General features: G+C 52.2%; 1 protein-coding gene across 2 annotated transcripts; it reads right to left on the bottom strand.

Moving 5' to 3' along the window:
* Positions 1 to 5,451: 5,451 nt before the first annotated feature.
* Alx3 (ALX homeobox 3) lies at positions 5,452 to 15,938 on the bottom strand. Of its 2 annotated transcripts, none has more exons than XM_034500648.2 (4): positions 15,630 to 15,938; positions 10,338 to 10,665; positions 6,892 to 7,020; positions 5,452 to 6,536 (listed from the first exon to the last, which is right to left on the bottom strand). In XM_034500648.2, the coding sequence occupies exons 1-4, from the start codon at positions 15,904 to 15,906 to the stop codon at positions 6,269 to 6,271; spliced, it is 1,002 nt and encodes a 333-aa protein (XP_034356539.1). In that variant the 5' UTR covers positions 15,907 to 15,938; the 3' UTR covers positions 5,452 to 6,268. The 2 variants fall into 2 exon arrangements, with proteins under 2 accessions (XP_034356539.1, XP_034356537.1); XM_034500646.2 differs by having other exon boundaries at positions 10,349 to 10,665; positions 15,630 to 15,933.
* Between the last annotated feature and the right edge of the window lie 882 nt (positions 15,939 to 16,820).

Raw genomic sequence — 16,820 nt, 5'->3', positions numbered from 1 at the left:
TCATCTGGGTAATGAGATGAACATGAAGACACTCTGAAAACGGTTGTGTTACACAGAAGGGTCCAGTGCTTCTTAATGTGCCAAGGGATAAATTACCCTGTGGGACAGTGGACCATGCCAGAAAACTTAGTAAGGTTGAGTGGGCCCAAGACCCCAGCACCCAGGTACCACCTGAGACAGTAGGCGTCTCCCTGCTCCCTGCTAGATTCCTGGCCCAGAACACATCCCACATATGAAACATGACCATGAGTTTTGGGCTGTGACGTCATAGGTCAAGTAGCCCAAAACAGAGTTCTCCATGCTAATGAGGTATCTAGAGGCCCTGAGGGTTTCCCAGACATTCCTTCCTGCAAAAGGTATTTAATCTATGGTCTGCCCTGAGGAGTTGGTATGCATCATTTCCAGGCTGAACAGTCAATAAACAGTATGGATAAACATGGACCTTATCTTTCATCAAGAACCACAGTGGGGAGCATGGCGAAAGCCTTCGACTACCAAGCTACTACCTAAGTCTCTTGTAGAAGGCCTCTCTGAGCTCCCAGACGGCCATCACTAAGCTAAAGACTTGAGCTAAGCAATGAGCAAAGCCAGAGTTGGCTTCCCCATTTCCCTGGCCAGAGTTCCCCATTCCCCCGACCCTGGATCATTGTAGTCCTTAGCCTGTGGGCTCCTAACTCTTACCACCTCCTCTGTGCCGCACCCCAGCAGTGACTGGACACCCAGGAGTCAGGGAACTCCAGCTTCAGCCTCCCACATCCTATGAGAGATCCTCCCACATCCCACCCCCAGAGAGGTGTCTCGGCACTTCCCTAAAGCCCAGCAACCCCATAGTGCTTCCTGCTTTTCGCCTCCCTGAGGTACTTCTACACCCACCTACATTACCCCAAGGCTTGTTTTGTATCATCTCAAAACATTCATGGGGCGGATGTGCTATTAGGTGTCTCTTAGTCGAATTCTCTACATATTGGTTAGCAGTTAACAGAACATCTGTCATAATAGCCCTGTGTGACGGTTCCTCTTCACTGTCAACTTAACTGGATTTAGAAATCACCTAAAAAAGACACCTCAGTGTGTGTGTGTCTGTGGGGACATTTCCAGAGAGGTTTAACGGAGGAAGGAAGGCTTACCCTAAATGTGGGTGGCCCCACTGCATAGGCTGAATAAAGGAAAAAGTGAGCTTTTCCAAGGGTGGTTTTCCCGTCTACATGACGCCCCTTGAGTGATGGTTAACGTTTTCTTTGCTCTTTATTATTTAATCAATAAAGTTTATGAACCCTAAAAAAGAAGTGAGAAAGTGTACTGAGCACTGGCGTTCATCTGTTTTCTGTGAACACAGTGTGACCAGCCACCCCACACTCCATTCACCATGCCTCCTCCATGATGGCTGTATCCCCTGAAACTAGGAGCCAAACAAGCCCTTCTTTAAGTTGCTTTTGCCAGGCATGTTGCCATAGCAACAAGAGAAGGCGTAAATGTACCATGAAATCTAAATGCCCCTGCAGTTCCCATTTTGCAGATGTGCAGACTGGCACAGAAAGGGTAAAGAACTTGCCTGAGGGCATACAGAAATAAGGGATAGAGCCAGGATTCAAACACAGTCTCCATAGTAAACATGTCCTCCCCGCCCCATCCTCCTAATCATTGCCATGCCTGGGCACTCAGGGCCACTGCTCAGTTGTTCATTTGTAGGCCATCCTTGCTTGGTATTGGCTCTGACATGGTCCCTAGTGCAGAAGATTCATGGCAAATGTCCCTTGCTTTAGGCCCTAACTGGGCCACCCAGGCTTAGCCTTGTCTTAGCTATTTGCTAACCCTGAGTGTACCCTCAAAGGAACTTAGATCACGGCTGTGTTTTTTGTGTTTTGGTTTTGTTTTGTTTTGTTTGACACATTAGTGGTTGAATCCAGGGCTTTATACACACTAGGCGAGCTCTCTGTCGATGGGACACATCCCCAGCACTCTCTTACTTTTTATTTTGAGTCAAGGTCTCAGTAAGTCTACCCAGACTGGCCTTGAACTGACTTGTAACCCAGCAGGACCTTGAACTGTAATCCTCCTGCTTCAGCCTTCCAAATAACTAGGATTCCAGGTATGTGCCATTTGGTCCAGCTTTGAGCCTCAGTTTATACCTTTCCTGGTCTCAGGACTCCTGTGTTAGCTTCCTCAATGTACATGTTGAGCTTGTCTCTTGGGAGGCTGTTTTCCTGCCTGTTGTGTAATAAGCTCGTTAGCCCCACAGAAGCTGCTATCATCATTTGACACTTGGCACAGACAGCCTTAGGCTGCTTCTCTAAAAAGGAGTTCACTCCCTTGGGAGTCAGGCAACCTTGACTCTTTTTTTTTTTTTTTTTCCACTTTCTGAGACAGGGTCTCACCATGTAGATGGTCTCACTGTGTAGTCCTGGTGGCCTGGAGCTAACATTATAGCTTGACTATGCCTCTCAAGTGCTGCATGAAAACCTTGTGGTACCACACCCAGTTAGCCCTGACAAGGATTTAAGCTTTTACCTTTACTCTCTGAGTATCTTGGAGTTAATGTCGCACCAAGCTTCAGCTGGCTTGTCTGTAACATCTGCCTCAACGATAGCCCTGTTGCAGAGGCTGAGTAAGGTAATGGGTATTCAAGTCTCATACCTGGCTGAGGGACAACTATAACTCATTAGCATGGCTGATACCCTTTTAATTCTGACCTGTGAATTTGCATACACTTCCTGTGTCTCCTAAAACAAAAATCCTCTAAGGGCAGAACCTCCTGCCATCCTCTGCTCCAGGTCAGGTGCTGTGCTAGGTGGTTTGAAGGTCCAGGTGAAGGGGGTATGGCAGCCTACCACCTCCATCCACAGGGCCCACCATGGGCCTCAGAGTCCCAGTCTGTGCCTTCCTCCTGGACAGAAGACTGGGCTGGGGAGCCTCCAGTCATGGACTGGGAAGGGAAACAAGGAAGCTGGGGTGAGGGTGAGGTATATGCTTCCTCTGCTGGGTCAGGGAAATGTCTGCTCAGTCCTGCTTCCTCTGGGCTCTGCTCCTGCCTGGGGCTGCAGAGAGTCTGTACATTGGGTTATAATTCAGGTTGATGTGTTGCTGTCTGAGGAAGGTGGGGGAAGAAGGACTAAATGCCTCTAATGGGGAACAGTCTCTACCACTGACTGAGGTAGAAGCCGGACTAATGGGTCACTGTGGCCAGGGCCCTGAAATTCTTCTGTGGAGTCAATGTGTGTGCCACAACTGAGATTTACTGAGATTTAAATACAGAATCTAAGACCTTCGTACCTCTGTCTCTTCAACATCCCTCGCTGGTGTACATCACCACAACTGGAATAAGGCTTGAATCTGTGGGTGACTCTCATGGGACCCAGAAGGGCCTCAACAAAGACACACTGTGTGCAACGACTCTCCTGAAGTTGGGATTCCAGGTGGAGCCACTTTAGTTTCCCTGCCCAGGAGTGAGCAGAACCCCAGCCTGACCTTGGTAAACTACAGGATCTAGCTGGGGGTGGGGTGGGGTTGGGTGGGTCCCGGATAACCTCTAGAGTGAACTTGGAGGCAGGGTATCAGGAGACCCAGGGGGCTGTGTCTTAAAGGCATGGAGGAGGGGAACATGGCTAATGGGAAGCAGGTGAGGGGCTGTCTGTGCCCCAGCCAGGGGACAGGCTGGCTGGGGTGACCTAGTCAGTGGGAGGATCTGTCAGCTCACAGATAATCCCATGAGACAGGCTCCGGGGTGCCCATTCGTATTCATTATGTGTGAAGTGGGCAGTTGTAAAGTTAGCTTTCTCTTCATTTAGTTGTCATGGGACAGAAAAATATGAGCTGTGGGCAGATGCACCTGGATGGGAGCCAGTAGCCAGCGTCCGGCCTCCTTGTGCCCTCGCCACCGTCCCTTTTTGGCTGATGCCCATGGCCTTTGTGGAATCTACCACTCTTGCTGACTTGATCTTGGACTCAATGTTATTGTCTTCTGTCTGGTCCCATCCTTATTTCAGACCCCTTTGCTTGTGCTTTACAGAGTCTATCCTATCTTTCTATCTTTCTAAACTAGGAGATAAGAAATTGTGTGTTTCTTGACCATTGCTGTCTCTAGCATAGCACAATGTTCACCCAGCTCAGAGTAAGACTTTAACACGTTTCTAGAATAAATCAACATCTTTCTGCATCTGTGGCCAGTACCATTCCACAAGCTGGAGTCCCAGACTGAAAATAAGGAAAGCAAGCTGAGCGGCAGAATGTGTCTGTCTTCCTGACTGTGAACCCAATGTGACCAGCTGCCTCACATTCTGGATGCCATGCTTCCTCCAGCATGGTGAACAGTGCCTTTAAAAGCTACCATGAGCCAGAACACATTCTTCCTTCCTTAAGTTGCCTCTGTTGTGTATTCTGTCACCATGAAAACCAACTACTACCAGAGAAAGCCAGAGTAGCTCTCTGGCTTTTGTAGGACAGAGGGGCTAAAATGTCACTGCCCATTCCATGGCTGAAGACATTTCTAGTGAACTGCTGTGTACCCTGGAATTAGAGATAGAGTCTTGAGTCCGGATCCCCTTATAGACCAGTGGGTAAACGTCTAGGTGACTTATCAATGGTAGTTCTAGATGGTACTCTCTTTCTACCAGTGTCAGGATAGAGAAGGCAAAAGTTGCCATCAGCTTTCTCTTCACCAGTTTGGAAAGAGAAGAAAGAAAGACAATACTAGCTTCTGTGGGGATGTGTGGCCCTCACAGTAATTGTCTTGGCTAGGAAATCTGATAGAGGACTTAGTCCCTGCTTGGAAACTTTGTGTCTTTGCCTGCTTAGGTTTCTCTGTGCCTGAAAGATGAGGCATGGGGTGGGGGGAATGGCTGGGCTGAGCTGAGTGGAATTCTTCTGAGCAATGTGGTTGTGTTTACTGGGAGGGTGGGAGGGCCAGGCCTGCTTTTTTCCTGCCTTCCAGGCTCCAGAGATAAGGCAGAAAGTGGGGATGAGGGAGAGAATGGGTAATACTCTAAAACCACAAGAAAGGGTTCTGGCTTTCGTCTCTGCCCCACAGCTTAGACATGCTCTCTGGGGCATCTGGGAGAAGACAGCTGCCCCACCCCCAGCACTTGGGGTCCCAGCCCACAGGCACTCAAAACCTCCATATGATCCCTGTCCCTCCATTCTCTCCGTGGTCAGTTCAACCACAAGCTTTTCTAAACTTACTTACTCTCATTCCCCACCCCCAAATTTCTCTGCTAAATAAGCCCCACACGAGAGGCTCTCAGGACCTGCCAAAGCCAAGGAGCTTATGCAGGTGACAGAGCCAGGCAGGCAGCATACCTTGGCCGTGAGGCTTCTGCACTGACTCTACACCTTTTATTATCATAGGCTCCTGGATTCTTATTGTCCCCACAAGACAGCTTGGCCCAACCTAGATCCTATATACAACTCGGCTCTAAAGTAACCGAGGACCACACCCTGGGGATAGACAACCTAGAATAAAAACCACCACTGTGTTTATTACTATGCTGGGTAGCGCACTACAACAAAAGAATCTTTACAAAAATCAGGGTCTGGGTCTCAGGGGCTCAGAGACTGAAAAAAAATTTTTTTTTTTTATTTTGATTGATGTCCAATATGGTCTTCATGACACATCCCTGGTCCTATGAAAGCAAATCCAAATATTTAATGTTTGGTGGAATTTCTTCTCCCTACTTGGAGAAAATGACTTTATAGTATCTCAGTAAACTGGGCACAGGACAGAAGTGAGGGATGCTTGGAACAGAGGAAACACCCCCCACCCCCATCTATTATTGAGCTGACCTTCACCTTCTGGGATCCTGTCAGTTCCAGGAGCTGAGCATACCACCCTAAGAAGGCAAAAAGTGAGGCCAGCCCTAAGAACCATAGAGAGCTCTTCTCTCTTGAGTCTTCATCATCCCCCCATCCCATTCCTGGGCTCCCTGGACTTAGAAACAGTCTTTGGAAATCAGGGGCATCTGTCACCTTTTCTCCAGCCCAATTTAAATGAGGGGATGAGTCCTGCCTGTTTTGAAGTCCCTTTCTCCTAGGCAGCCCTACCTATTTTAAGAAATAAGACCCTGTAGCCTGTTCCCTGCAGGAGGTGGAGGGTCCCAGCTCCTCTCCCAAGCCTCTGGAACCACCCAAGTTATAGAGGTAAAAGGGTTTGCTGGTGGTATTCAGGTAGAGATGGGCTAGGAGCAGGCCAGAGCAGGAAGAGAAGTGGACAGCTCAGTCTGTGCCCATGTAACCCATCACGTGGTCCAGTTCAGCAGGCTGGGGGGCTCTTTGGGCTTCATCCTGAGCGAGACGAGGCTTGGGGACTTGTAGTCGCCATCCGGAGAAGGCTCAAAGCTGTGCCCTCCCAGGGCAGGAGGAAAGCCATGGATGGAATAGATGCCAGGGTGGGCTGCCGGGGAGGCTGGCACTCCCATGAAGCCAGCCACGTTTCCATGGGAGTGGGAGTATGGGGACATGCATGGAGAGGGGATGCCCTCTGGAGACATGAGGCAGGGTCCCCCTGGGCTCCCAGATCCTGGGCTGGGCCACAGGGAGTTCTGTAGCTGCAGAGAGAAGGGGAAGAAGGGGATGAGCTACTTGCCCAGAAGCTGTTTGCCTTACCCTGGTGGCTCCCTCGTTCTTGAAGCCTCAAAAGCTTTCTAGAAATCTCCGCTTGGTTCAGACTCATCCCCCATACCACCCACTCTGGCCTCCAGGGCATCCCAGCCGTGGCCTCTCAGAACTATACTTTCTTCTTTGATTTTTCTATGTTCTGTATGTATCAGAGTAGGCAACAGCCCTGTTCTGTGGAGGAAGAAGTGATTTGCCCACATAACATAAGGACAGCCTTCTCTCCTCCATGTTCTCACTGGCAACTCCAGGGACACACCTGATGAAGGGTGGGACTAAAGGTCTCACCTGAGGATGGCTGTCAGTTCTGGGCAGCACAGAGATGTCATAGGCAGTAGTGAAGGGGTTCCGCCCCTCCTGCATCTTCCCATAACGCTCACGCTTCCGCCACTTGGCTCTTCGGTTCTGGAACCAGACCTGGGGACCATTGGGAAGGGTTAAGGGGTACAGGAGCAGCCCTGAGGCCTGAGGCCTAATAGGTGAGGGTAATCACTGAGCCATTTCTTGGTATCTATAGCCAAGACGCAGAATCCCAAGTGGCAAGAGCTTAGAAATCCACACTGTTCCCAGGGCCAAGGGAGCCTGGGAAAGGCCCAATTCCAGAGCAGTATTACTGGCTCCCAGAGCCCCCAGCAACCATTCGCTAGGCTGAGCCACTCTCTTCATCTCCAACCTGGATAGATCTTTTCACAGTGTTGTAGGGGAAGGGGGCCTGTGGGCCTCGGGGGCCCAGGACACCTCTTAGGTGTGCCCGCGTGTGGGTAAGGCTTGTCCTCTTGGCTTCTCTGGTTGATCTGCCTTGTAGCATCCTATTTAGGCTGAGGTCCTGTTTAACCCTTCAGCGGCTCCCTGGAACACCTGGAACTCATAGCAAGGCTGCTTAGATCTGGCCCCACCCTCATCATAGACTCATATCCAGCCAGGCAACAGCACTTGGTTCTTCCTAGGTGACCCTCAAACTCCCACCCATGCCTCTTTTAAGATATCTGCTGGGTCACCTGTGAGTAAGCTTCCATTTCCTGGGCTACTCACCTCTTCAACATCCAGGCTAGGTTCTTCCACTGGACCTCTACAATGTCCATTTCTCAGTGCACTCTGTTCTGTGCCCATGATCTCCTGAGAGCCTCCTTCTCAATCATTTATGAGTTCTTGGCAGGTGTGTGTGTGTGTGTGTGTGTGTGTGTGTGTGATGTATTTTATACACATCTGAGTGTATATGTGATGAATTTGGCCTACCCAATCCAATTTCACTTATTTGTATTGGTATATATGGCTTTATTTCTTTCATTAAAAAAAATTGTGTGTCAGATATTGGGATTATCAAAACCAAGCCAAAGTGAGTATAATGGTACATGTTTGTAATCCCAGAACTTGGCAAGTGGAGGCTAGAGGATTAGGGGCAAGGCCAGCTTCAGCCAGATATTGAGTTTGAAGCCAGCCTAAGATACATGTAACCCTGCCAAAATCCAAAACCAAAGCCCAAACCAACCATGCCAACCACACACAAACCAACAGCTGTTTTCTAGGGATCCAGCTAGAAATAAAAAGTAGAAGAAGCTGTGCATGTGCTTATATGTGCGTGAGACTCTCTTACCCTGTCTGGGATGAGGACACCTCAGTCCTCATCTATTCTATAGAAGAAGCTGTGCATGTGCTTATATGTGCGTGAGACTCTCCTACCCTGTCTGGGATGAGGACACCTCAGTCCTCATCTATTCCTTGCTCCATGGTGACCTCTACTCACCTAGGTCAGTAACTTGAGAAGTAACTAAGAAGAGGCTGTACAGTCTCCATTCTCCATGCTTCTGGGTTGTTGTGATACCAGGGCAGGTTTGGCCAAGGTCAAGAAATTGCCTCCCCTCTTCCCATTCCTCAAGCAGACAAGCCTTTATTGGGAGTTACTTTCCTGTCACCACCCATTTCCCCTGGAGCTTCTCCACTGTGGCTCTCTTCCTGGTCTTGGGAGTTGCCCTCTCCATTGTCCCATGTGTGGTCTTAATTAGTCCTCTTCATGGGGTGGAGTTTATGGTGAGCATCACGCTCCTGTCAGAGAAAAACCTCCCTACTCTCTAGGGCCTTGGCAGTTGGGGAGGCTTCTGGACTGGGTTTGGGAATCCCGAGACTACTCCTTTATTCTTCCAGGAGCAAAAAGGCCTCAGAGCTGGGCCTGGTGGCCCATGCATAATAAAGTGTTCATGTCAGCCCCCAGGGGGCTGAGGTAGGAGAATCTTTAGTTTGAGGTCAGCCTGGGTGTCAAATGAATCCTGGAACAGCCTGGGTTCTAGACAGAATTAGACCCCATTTCCAAATTAAAATAAAAAGAAAAGGGGAAAGATGGGGAGGAACTAGGAGAGGATGGGGGGCTAGGAAAGGAGAGGGAGAGCCTAGGAGAAGAGGGGGAGGGCTTAGGAGAGGAGTGAGAAAAGTGTGAACCCCCCAAATACACACTCATACTGCATTTCCACAGGGAAGAGCAATTCAGACACTGCTCCAACAAAACATTCCTGAGACTCCCTATTTTGAACTCCCTTGGCTTATAAAGTCTGGGGTTGTTCCCATAGCTTGGAGAATTGTGATGGACAGTCACGGGGACCGTTTTAGCTGCCACCGAGATAGAACAGGAAAGCAGGACACAGCAGAGGAGAAGAAACAGCCAAAGCTCCTCTGGTCCTGTTTTGGATCTGGCTGTTAGGTCTGCTTTGATCGATGGTTCTGGCTTCTGTAGAATGGTCTGTGGGACCCCATAGCCTGCTAGAGCTGGCCTCCACCCTTGCATCTTCTCAAGAGTCTCTAGAAGGGGCCCATCAGGGAGCGGTTAACAGGAGACTCACCCCTTCTCTTCCCTCAGGGTAGGAGCAGCAGGTTCCTCTGCCAAGGCAGCCACCTCACCTTTCTCTAGAACCCCAAACACCCCTTCCAGTGCCTTCTTTTCTGCCACTGGAGAGTCTGTTCTGACTAAACCATGATCAAATCAAGGCCACCAATGTTCAGTCTTTCTCTTCCCCCGCCCCCCAGTCTTGCTTCTCACCCTCATGCACTCCATTGCTTCTAACATGGTTGGCCATAGCTTTCTTTCTCTCTGAGCATCCGCCTACCCCTTTTTTCTCCTTCCCCAATGGCCCGGTTCCCCATCACATGAAGTGATGACCTTAGGCAAAGAGCCTAAGGGTTGCTTTCTGTACAGAAGGACCTGTTGGAGTAGGGAAGGGTTCCTGGTCAAGTTCTCTTAACTAGGAGCTACTTGTTGGCTCACGTGGAGGCTCACATGCTCTTCATCGACCCTGCTGTTCCGGCCAACCACCTTCGAAGTAGTATGTTAAGCAATCACTTCTTCCAAAATGCTGCTCAACGGGTGACCCTCAAGAATTCTCTGTCTTGCTACTGGTACCCCCCTTTCCAAATGTAGGCAACAGAAATCCATTGAGTGACATGTACCAGATCACCTGGCTAGCTAGTAAATAGTAGAGGCCTCCTATACAGATATTTGGACTCCAAGAGGCTATTACCTGCAAGCCTGTGCCTAAGCCTTGACCCAGTGACATATTTTGTTAGGAATACAGAAAAGTCTGTGGCCACAGCAGAGCTGAGCCTGAAGGCTGGGCTCCCAAAGGCCAGGTGCCAGCAGGGCCTGGGCAAGGCAGCTTTGTGGGACACTAGTGTCCACCTCTCCTAGCTCTTCCGTGATTTGGACCATGGCCCGAGTGTCTGTGGTAGCCAGAGAGTCTGGTACCCACCATGCCCTCACCTGTACCCTGGCCTCAGTCAGGTCCGTTCGTAAAGCCAGCTGCTCCCGAGCATACACATCAGGGTAGTGGGTTTTCTGGAAGACTTTCTCCAGTTCTTCCAGTTGGAACGTGCTGAAGGTTGTGCGGTTCCGGCGCTTCTTGCTCTTGCTCTTGGCCAACTCCATGGAGTCAGGGAGTCCCGGGGAAAGAGGGACACTCAAGCTGGCCAGGCAGGGGCCCGGGGAACCTTGCACATTAGAGGGTCCGTCTCTAGGACCGCCTCGGCAATCCACGGGCAGCTGGGGGAAGCTGGCAGCTTTGGAGGCCTTCTCCTCAGCTGCAATGGAAACAGAAAGGAGGATGGAAACCTAACAGAGGGTTTTGTGGGTGGGATAGAGGGAGGGAAAGAGTATTGAAGCTTCAGTCTCCGCCTCCTCCTTCCCCTTCCCTTCCTCCTGGCAGTCACCCTCCCCAGGAGCCTGGCATTCAGAGGCCTGACTGCTGAGCCTCCAGCTGGGGAGGGGGCCCTAGGGAACCATGTGCTCTGTGGTCTGGGAAGATGTGACGGGGCCAGAGGAGAGGTTCATTTCGGGGAAGTGCTCTGTGGTGGTGTATCCCACAGGGTATGGAGGTGCCAGGATTGGCGCCACAGCAGGGACTGCCACCCTGGCAGGGCCAAGAGTGGGGGCAGGGGTTAAGGATGGCGTGGTTGACATCTCCCACTCCTTCCAGAGTGCTCTCTTGTTCTGGCTGAGCTGGACTTGGTTCCCAGGCCCTCAGGCTCATGCCTCTGCTACCAGATCCAGACAGAGATGCACATACCACCTCTGGCTGCTTTCCCTGTGCCTCGGTCTCTGAAGCCCAAGTCTCACATCAATGTTAATTTTCCCAACTCTGAGGTGGAAGAGCAAGCCAGGACAGTGATGATTCCACCTGTCCTCACGCATCCTGAAGTTGGGCCGTCTGAGCTAGAACTTTTATGCTCCAGCATAAAAGGTGGAAGCCAGATAGGCTGGGCTTTGGAGGAGTTGATGAGAGACCAGTACCACAACTCCCTTTCCCCCTCATCCTCAGCGTTGTCTGCCCTCCCACCTCAGCAGTTTCTGACTGCTTCTTCACCTCCATTAGCAGTCAGGGAGGGTTCCAGAGCAGGCTGGGAACAGTCCTCAGCAGCCTCATTCTGATATGCTGTCACTCAGGAACCCCATAGGACCCACCTTACATGGTGAAAAATAGGTCACCATGCTCATCCCCCACCTTTCCCCTCTGGAAAGGACTCTCAGCAGTGTCCCCATAAAGCTCCTCCTTAATAGTCCTTAGCAGGGATGGAAGCTACCAAGCCACAATGATGCCCTGCTGACTCAGAGGGCCCCTTCTTTGGCCCCAGGCCCATCTCCAACGGGGGCCTGGCCCCCAGGAGGCCTAGCTAGCTGGCACCAAAGAAGCAATTTCCTCTTGGGGACTTAATGTCCTGATCACAGCTGTGTGTGTGTGTGTGTGTGTGTGTGTTATACAGAGTCAGATGAGTCCCTGTCTGGAGGGCAGGTTGGTAGTCTTTTTCAACTAGAAAGTGGTCAGTGACCTCTCTGGGCCACCCAGACTGAAATAAGCTTCCCAAGTGTGTACTGAAGACCTGGGAGAATCTGGCAAGGCCTGGCCTCTGGCTACCCCAGCCTGTAGCAACAGTCTTCTTCATGACCCACAGGCAATGCAGGGAGGAATCTTCCTGCAACCCTTACATTCTGTTCTCCATCATCACAGTTTGGTTTCAGAGTCAGTCCTGTTTGGTAGGACAGAGAGATGGATGATGTCAAACAAACAAGAGAAAATTGTCAGACAGAGCAGAGGGCCTGGAATGGTTCACCCTAGAGATATCAAGCCCTTGGTGTTCTGGATTTTCAGGGAGATGAAGATGGACTTCTGGCAGAGATGGGTGAGGGGAACTCAGGGCAGGGGCTTAAGGGTACTAACCCCAGGACACAGAGCTCCCCATGGTCCAGACCCTTGTTTTCTGCTTCCTTAACCTTCATGTCTGTTCCCACAGGATACAGCTCAGAAGGAATACTCCATTCTAGGTCCCAGGCACTTGCTTTTCCTAACCTTGAGCCCATAAGCTGATAAAGTCAAGAGATCAAAACACAACAGAGCAGCTAGCTATCCCCCTCCAAAAGAGGCTAAGCCTGCTGGCCTCTGCTTCTCTCTCATGTCTGTCCCATCTACAGTCCTCTCCAAGGGACGGAGAACTGCTTTCCTCATTGTTAGTTTCCTTAAAACCTCCCTGGTCTAGTTGGAGGACTCTTCACTTTTCAGAGGCCCCCAAGTAGCCTCCTGAGTAGTAAGGCCCAGGGAGAGCAGAGACAAACAGGAGAGGGGGTGGGGGGTGGGAAGAACCGAGGCCAGCAGGCTAAGTTTAAGCTTGCCAGAGAGAAGGTTGTTCTGTTAAGGAGGGCCCATTGGAAGTTTGAACTATTGTCCTTACTACACCACTCTGGGGGTGGTCCAGAGAGTACTAAAGTTGGTTGTTGGTCACTGCGAGCCTGTACAACCACAGGAATGCAATAGCTCTCTGCAGGAGTGAAATCCAGGTGCTAGGGCTGGGACCTCTAATGTGCCAACAGGGGGCAAATTCTTTACCTCCCGACTTTTCTTTCAAACCTGTGCATCCGGGATGGGGAGAATCTCTCCACAACCCTATCACATGCTGTCTCAATCCATCGTAAGCTTGGTCAGTGAGCAGCTCCTCTCCTGGCTGCTTCAGACTCAGATCTGTGGCATCCAGTGTTCCCGCAGAATTAGTCAACTGGCTTTCAGCTGTCACGGCAGTCTTGCTCTAAGGTGTGCTGTTTTTTGTCGCCATGCTGGGGTCGCTAAATGAGTCACAGTAGTCTCTGAAGCCCAGGCTTCCTCAGCTCTGACCGCTGCGTTAGTGGAAGACCTTAGGTCCTTAATAAGCGCCAAGCGCAGAGACGCCAGCAAGGCGGTGGTATTCTCCTTAGAGGTTCTTAGCCAAGAACTTAAATTCTTTGGTGGTTGTCGGCCGGGTCTTAGGGCTATGGATCTCCACTGAAGCAGGTGGGTAGTACTCCTGCGGGAGCCTTTCGTTCAGACAGCGTAGAGACAAATTGGCAGCCCTGGAGGAGCTAGGATGAACAATTCCTGCACACACAGCCACTGCGGAGAGTGCATAGGTGACTGGAAAGGACGAAACAAGGCCCTCTTAAGGAGAAGGACAGGACGCCAAGGCCAATGGCAGCGGGATGCGGGCGCCGCGGGACGAGAGAAGGGATGTGCGATGTGCACCAGGCCCCCGTGCAAAAACCGGGTCTCAGCACAGACTAGCCAACGTTCGGGAGACCGACATTTTAAAGGCAGGGACATGGGGATGTGGGTGTGTGTATGGGGGTTACCTTTACTAAGAAGAATCCCTCGCGCAACCAAGACCAGTAAAGAGAAGCTCCAGCCGATGCATCTAGAGGGAGCGGTGGCCAGGATCCCAGCTCAGGCTGGAGCTCGGTCGGCTGCGCCTTCTTTGCGTTTGTCCCTACACTGCCTGAATCGTTAATTTTCATATCCTACTTGTTCATATTTTGGTGTACTTTATCCTTTTAGGAAATGCCTTCTTCCATATTCTCTCTCTCTCTCTCTCTCTCTCTCTCTCTCTCTCTCTCTCTCTCTCTCTCTCTCTCTCTCTCTCTCTCTCGTCTTTTTCTTCCTCATTTACCCGCATCGTTCGATCTGCTGTTTGCTCTTTTGGTTCGTCCATTTATTCCCCTCCTTTCGTTTCTCTCCCCATTTCACCGACAGACTTCACCTGTTATCTTTGTTCTTCAGACTGTAGTCCGTTGTTTTGTTCAATTTCTCTCTCTCCCTTTTTGACTGCATCGTTTGACTTTCTTTCGCCTCGTTGTGACAAGACTCACTGCCCGCCCATTCAACCCCACTGCTTTTCGTAGTGCGACCAGACTCACGGCTGTCCAAGAACCCGAACAGTAGGTGCAAGAGCCTGCGCAGCGGCAGGGACACTGGACTGTGGTGGGGTGCTGCGGGGTGCGATACCGACCCAGAGGGGTACCTGTCCCTGGCGGTGCTCTGGGCGCTGCGTGGCTGCCGCCGTCTGGCAGGGATCAGAGGAACCAGGCCAACTGCTTCTCATTAAGTTCCAACTGTGGTTTTTATCAGGAGAGCCTTTTTCAAACGGCATTAGACGCGAAGCTCCGCGGACTTGCTCATTTCCTCCGATGACCCCAACACACCTCCCGGGCCTCCCCAGCACACTCTCATCACCCGGACCGGACGAAGCCGGGAGCTGCTCTCAGCCCAGCCTCTATGAGGAGGCCCGCGAGGAGCAGGCGATTACCGCATTGGAGGATCTCCCGGGATCTAGTTTTGGGTCTAGGCTACAAGGGGTGGGCGTGGGTGCTGAGCCACTCGTGGGTCAGCGAATAAAGTAGGCGGCAAACCAATCTTGGCAGGCCCTGCCATTCAGGCGTATTCTCAGATAAGGTAAGGTCCGGCCGGCCTTAGCACCGTCCCCGGTATGCGCCCTGAAATTTAAGACTGTTCAGGGCCGCTTCCGACGGCTCAGCCGTGATGATTCGGTGCCGAGATGCCAACTGCAAGAAAGGCAGCCATCCCTGTGGCGACGGGGAGGCCAAGTTAATCTGAGAAGCAAGAACATAATTATTTGATCTTGAAGACAGTGCCGGTACTGAGGGGGAGCAGCCGCCGCCACTCTGCGGAGCGTCTAGGGACAGCAGAAAACCTTTTCCTGCAGAGGCTGGGCCCGAGGAGGAGAGCTGGGTAAGTCCAGGTCGTAGCCTTTCCTTCGCTGAGTCCAGCTTGGCCACTAAGTCGAGGCTCTGCCTCTACGCCCTCAGCGGGCGCCATGCACAAAAGCAGAGCTCTTCTCTCCCAGCTTTGGGGCCCAGTTAGGCTCCCGGGCCCTCGACCCAGTCCCCTCTTCTGGGTCGGTGGCAGCAGAGGCTTGGCTCCGGATGAGCAATATTTCTCCTCTCAGGTTCAATCGCTTTGGGGGCCGGAATGGGCCCAAGATCGTCGCTACTCCACCCTCATTTGACCTCCCGCCTCCCATAGCCTCTGCCGGCCGGCGACACGGGGCAATTCTGCCGTCCCCGATGCCCTGGCCTTGCCTGCCCAAGCCAGCAGCGATCTAGGAATCGTGGAAAATGAGAGACGTACCCAAGGTTGAGAAGCAAGAAAGCGGGAAAGAGAGTAGGGGAGATCAGGAAGGGCCGGGGGAGGGAACGACATGGGGTTCCCCCCTCGCCCCCTGCGCGTTACCTTCCGCGGAGCCCTCGTAGAAGTGGCCGCCGTTGAGCACCGGGCCGGGCCCGAGATCCTGCAGGTACTTGGCGGGCGGCTTGGCGGGCTCTGGGAGGTAGGGTTCCAGGGACCCGCAGGCCGGGAAGCGACTCAGTCGGGGACCGCGGGGTGGCGGGGGATGCAGGTGAGGTGCAGCATCGGGAGTCCCCTGGGGGCCCGGAGCCTCGTCGCCCGCGGCCGCATAAGGACCGGCTGCCGGTCCCACGGCGAAAGGCGCGCAGCGCTCGGGGTCCATGCCGGCTCCGGCTCACAGGCCGCCGGAGCTCCGGGGCTCCCGCTAACCCGCGCGGCCTGTAAGCGCCTGCCAAGGAGGAGGGACCTGGGCTCGGGGGCGCGGCGCCCCCGGGAGCGGCGCGCGCCGCGGGGGGTGGGGGGCAGGAGAGGGGGCCGCGCCTCTGACTTAATGCTGGAACCATCCACGTCACGTGCGGCCCCGTGCGGGTTAACCCCTCGGATCCCAGGAACACCCCCCACCCCATTTACACCGAGCCTGGTATCACAAGCAGTTGGAAGAGAGGAAAGCTGCTTCCCTTCGAGGGCAGGATCCCTTTTGTCTAGCAGTCCGGGTGAGTCCTTGGCTCTGAGCTGCACCCTCAAGTCCTGATATGATATCCATCATAGTGGCTCTTGGCCCTGGGAAGGTGAAGCCGTGAGGGCAGACCTACCCCCATCCGCCCCTGCCCTCCTCCAACATACTCTTTGAGGCCTGATCTGACATCAGTCTGAGAGGAGAGGCCTCTACAGTGGTAGAGTTACCTCTTCTCCTGGTTCCTTTTATTTTTGCTGGTATCTGGAAGTACATATCCCATAGACACTGTTTTGCCTAGGCGCCCAAGTGATTGGACACTGTGGAAACAGTGGGGGCTTGGGGAGCTTGGGCCTGAATACTATCATTAATTATCTGTGATGCCTTGAACCTATCATTTAGTGTTTGCATCTGACTATAGTCCTTCTACTTATCAGTGGTGAGTTCCAAAGCCCAGGCAGGCCAGACCAGACAGAGAGGTTTCTAGGTTTCACAGTCATCTGCCCAGGTAGCTTTTTGGGTTAGGTATGGAAGAGCAGAAGGGTCATTGTCCTTCTGAGCAGCATGAAATGAATGTCATTCAGATTGCCCGGGGATCCACAGCAAATGGACTGCTTCAGGCC

The sequence above is a fragment of the Arvicanthis niloticus genome, chromosome 4 (assembly GCF_011762505.2).
Source record: "Arvicanthis niloticus isolate mArvNil1 chromosome 4, mArvNil1.pat.X, whole genome shotgun sequence".
Taxonomy (NCBI): domain Eukaryota; kingdom Metazoa; phylum Chordata; class Mammalia; order Rodentia; family Muridae; genus Arvicanthis; species Arvicanthis niloticus.
This window is presented reverse-complemented; position numbering and strand designations above follow the sequence as displayed.

Excerpts from the sequence above, each read along its gene's own strand:
- Alx3 (XM_034500646.2), bottom strand. The coding sequence starts at position 15,906 with ATGGACCCCGAGCGCTGCGCGCCTTTCGCCGTGGGACCGGCAGCCGGT. Across the intron at positions 7,021-10,348 it reads TGACTGAGGCCAGGGTACAG|GTCTGGTTCCAGAACCGAAG; the intron begins GTGAGGGCATGG and ends AATGGTCCCCAG. Across the intron at positions 6,537-6,891 it reads GAACTGACAGCCATCCTCAG|CTACAGAACTCCCTGTGGCC; the intron begins GTGAGACCTTTA and ends TTCTCTCTGCAG.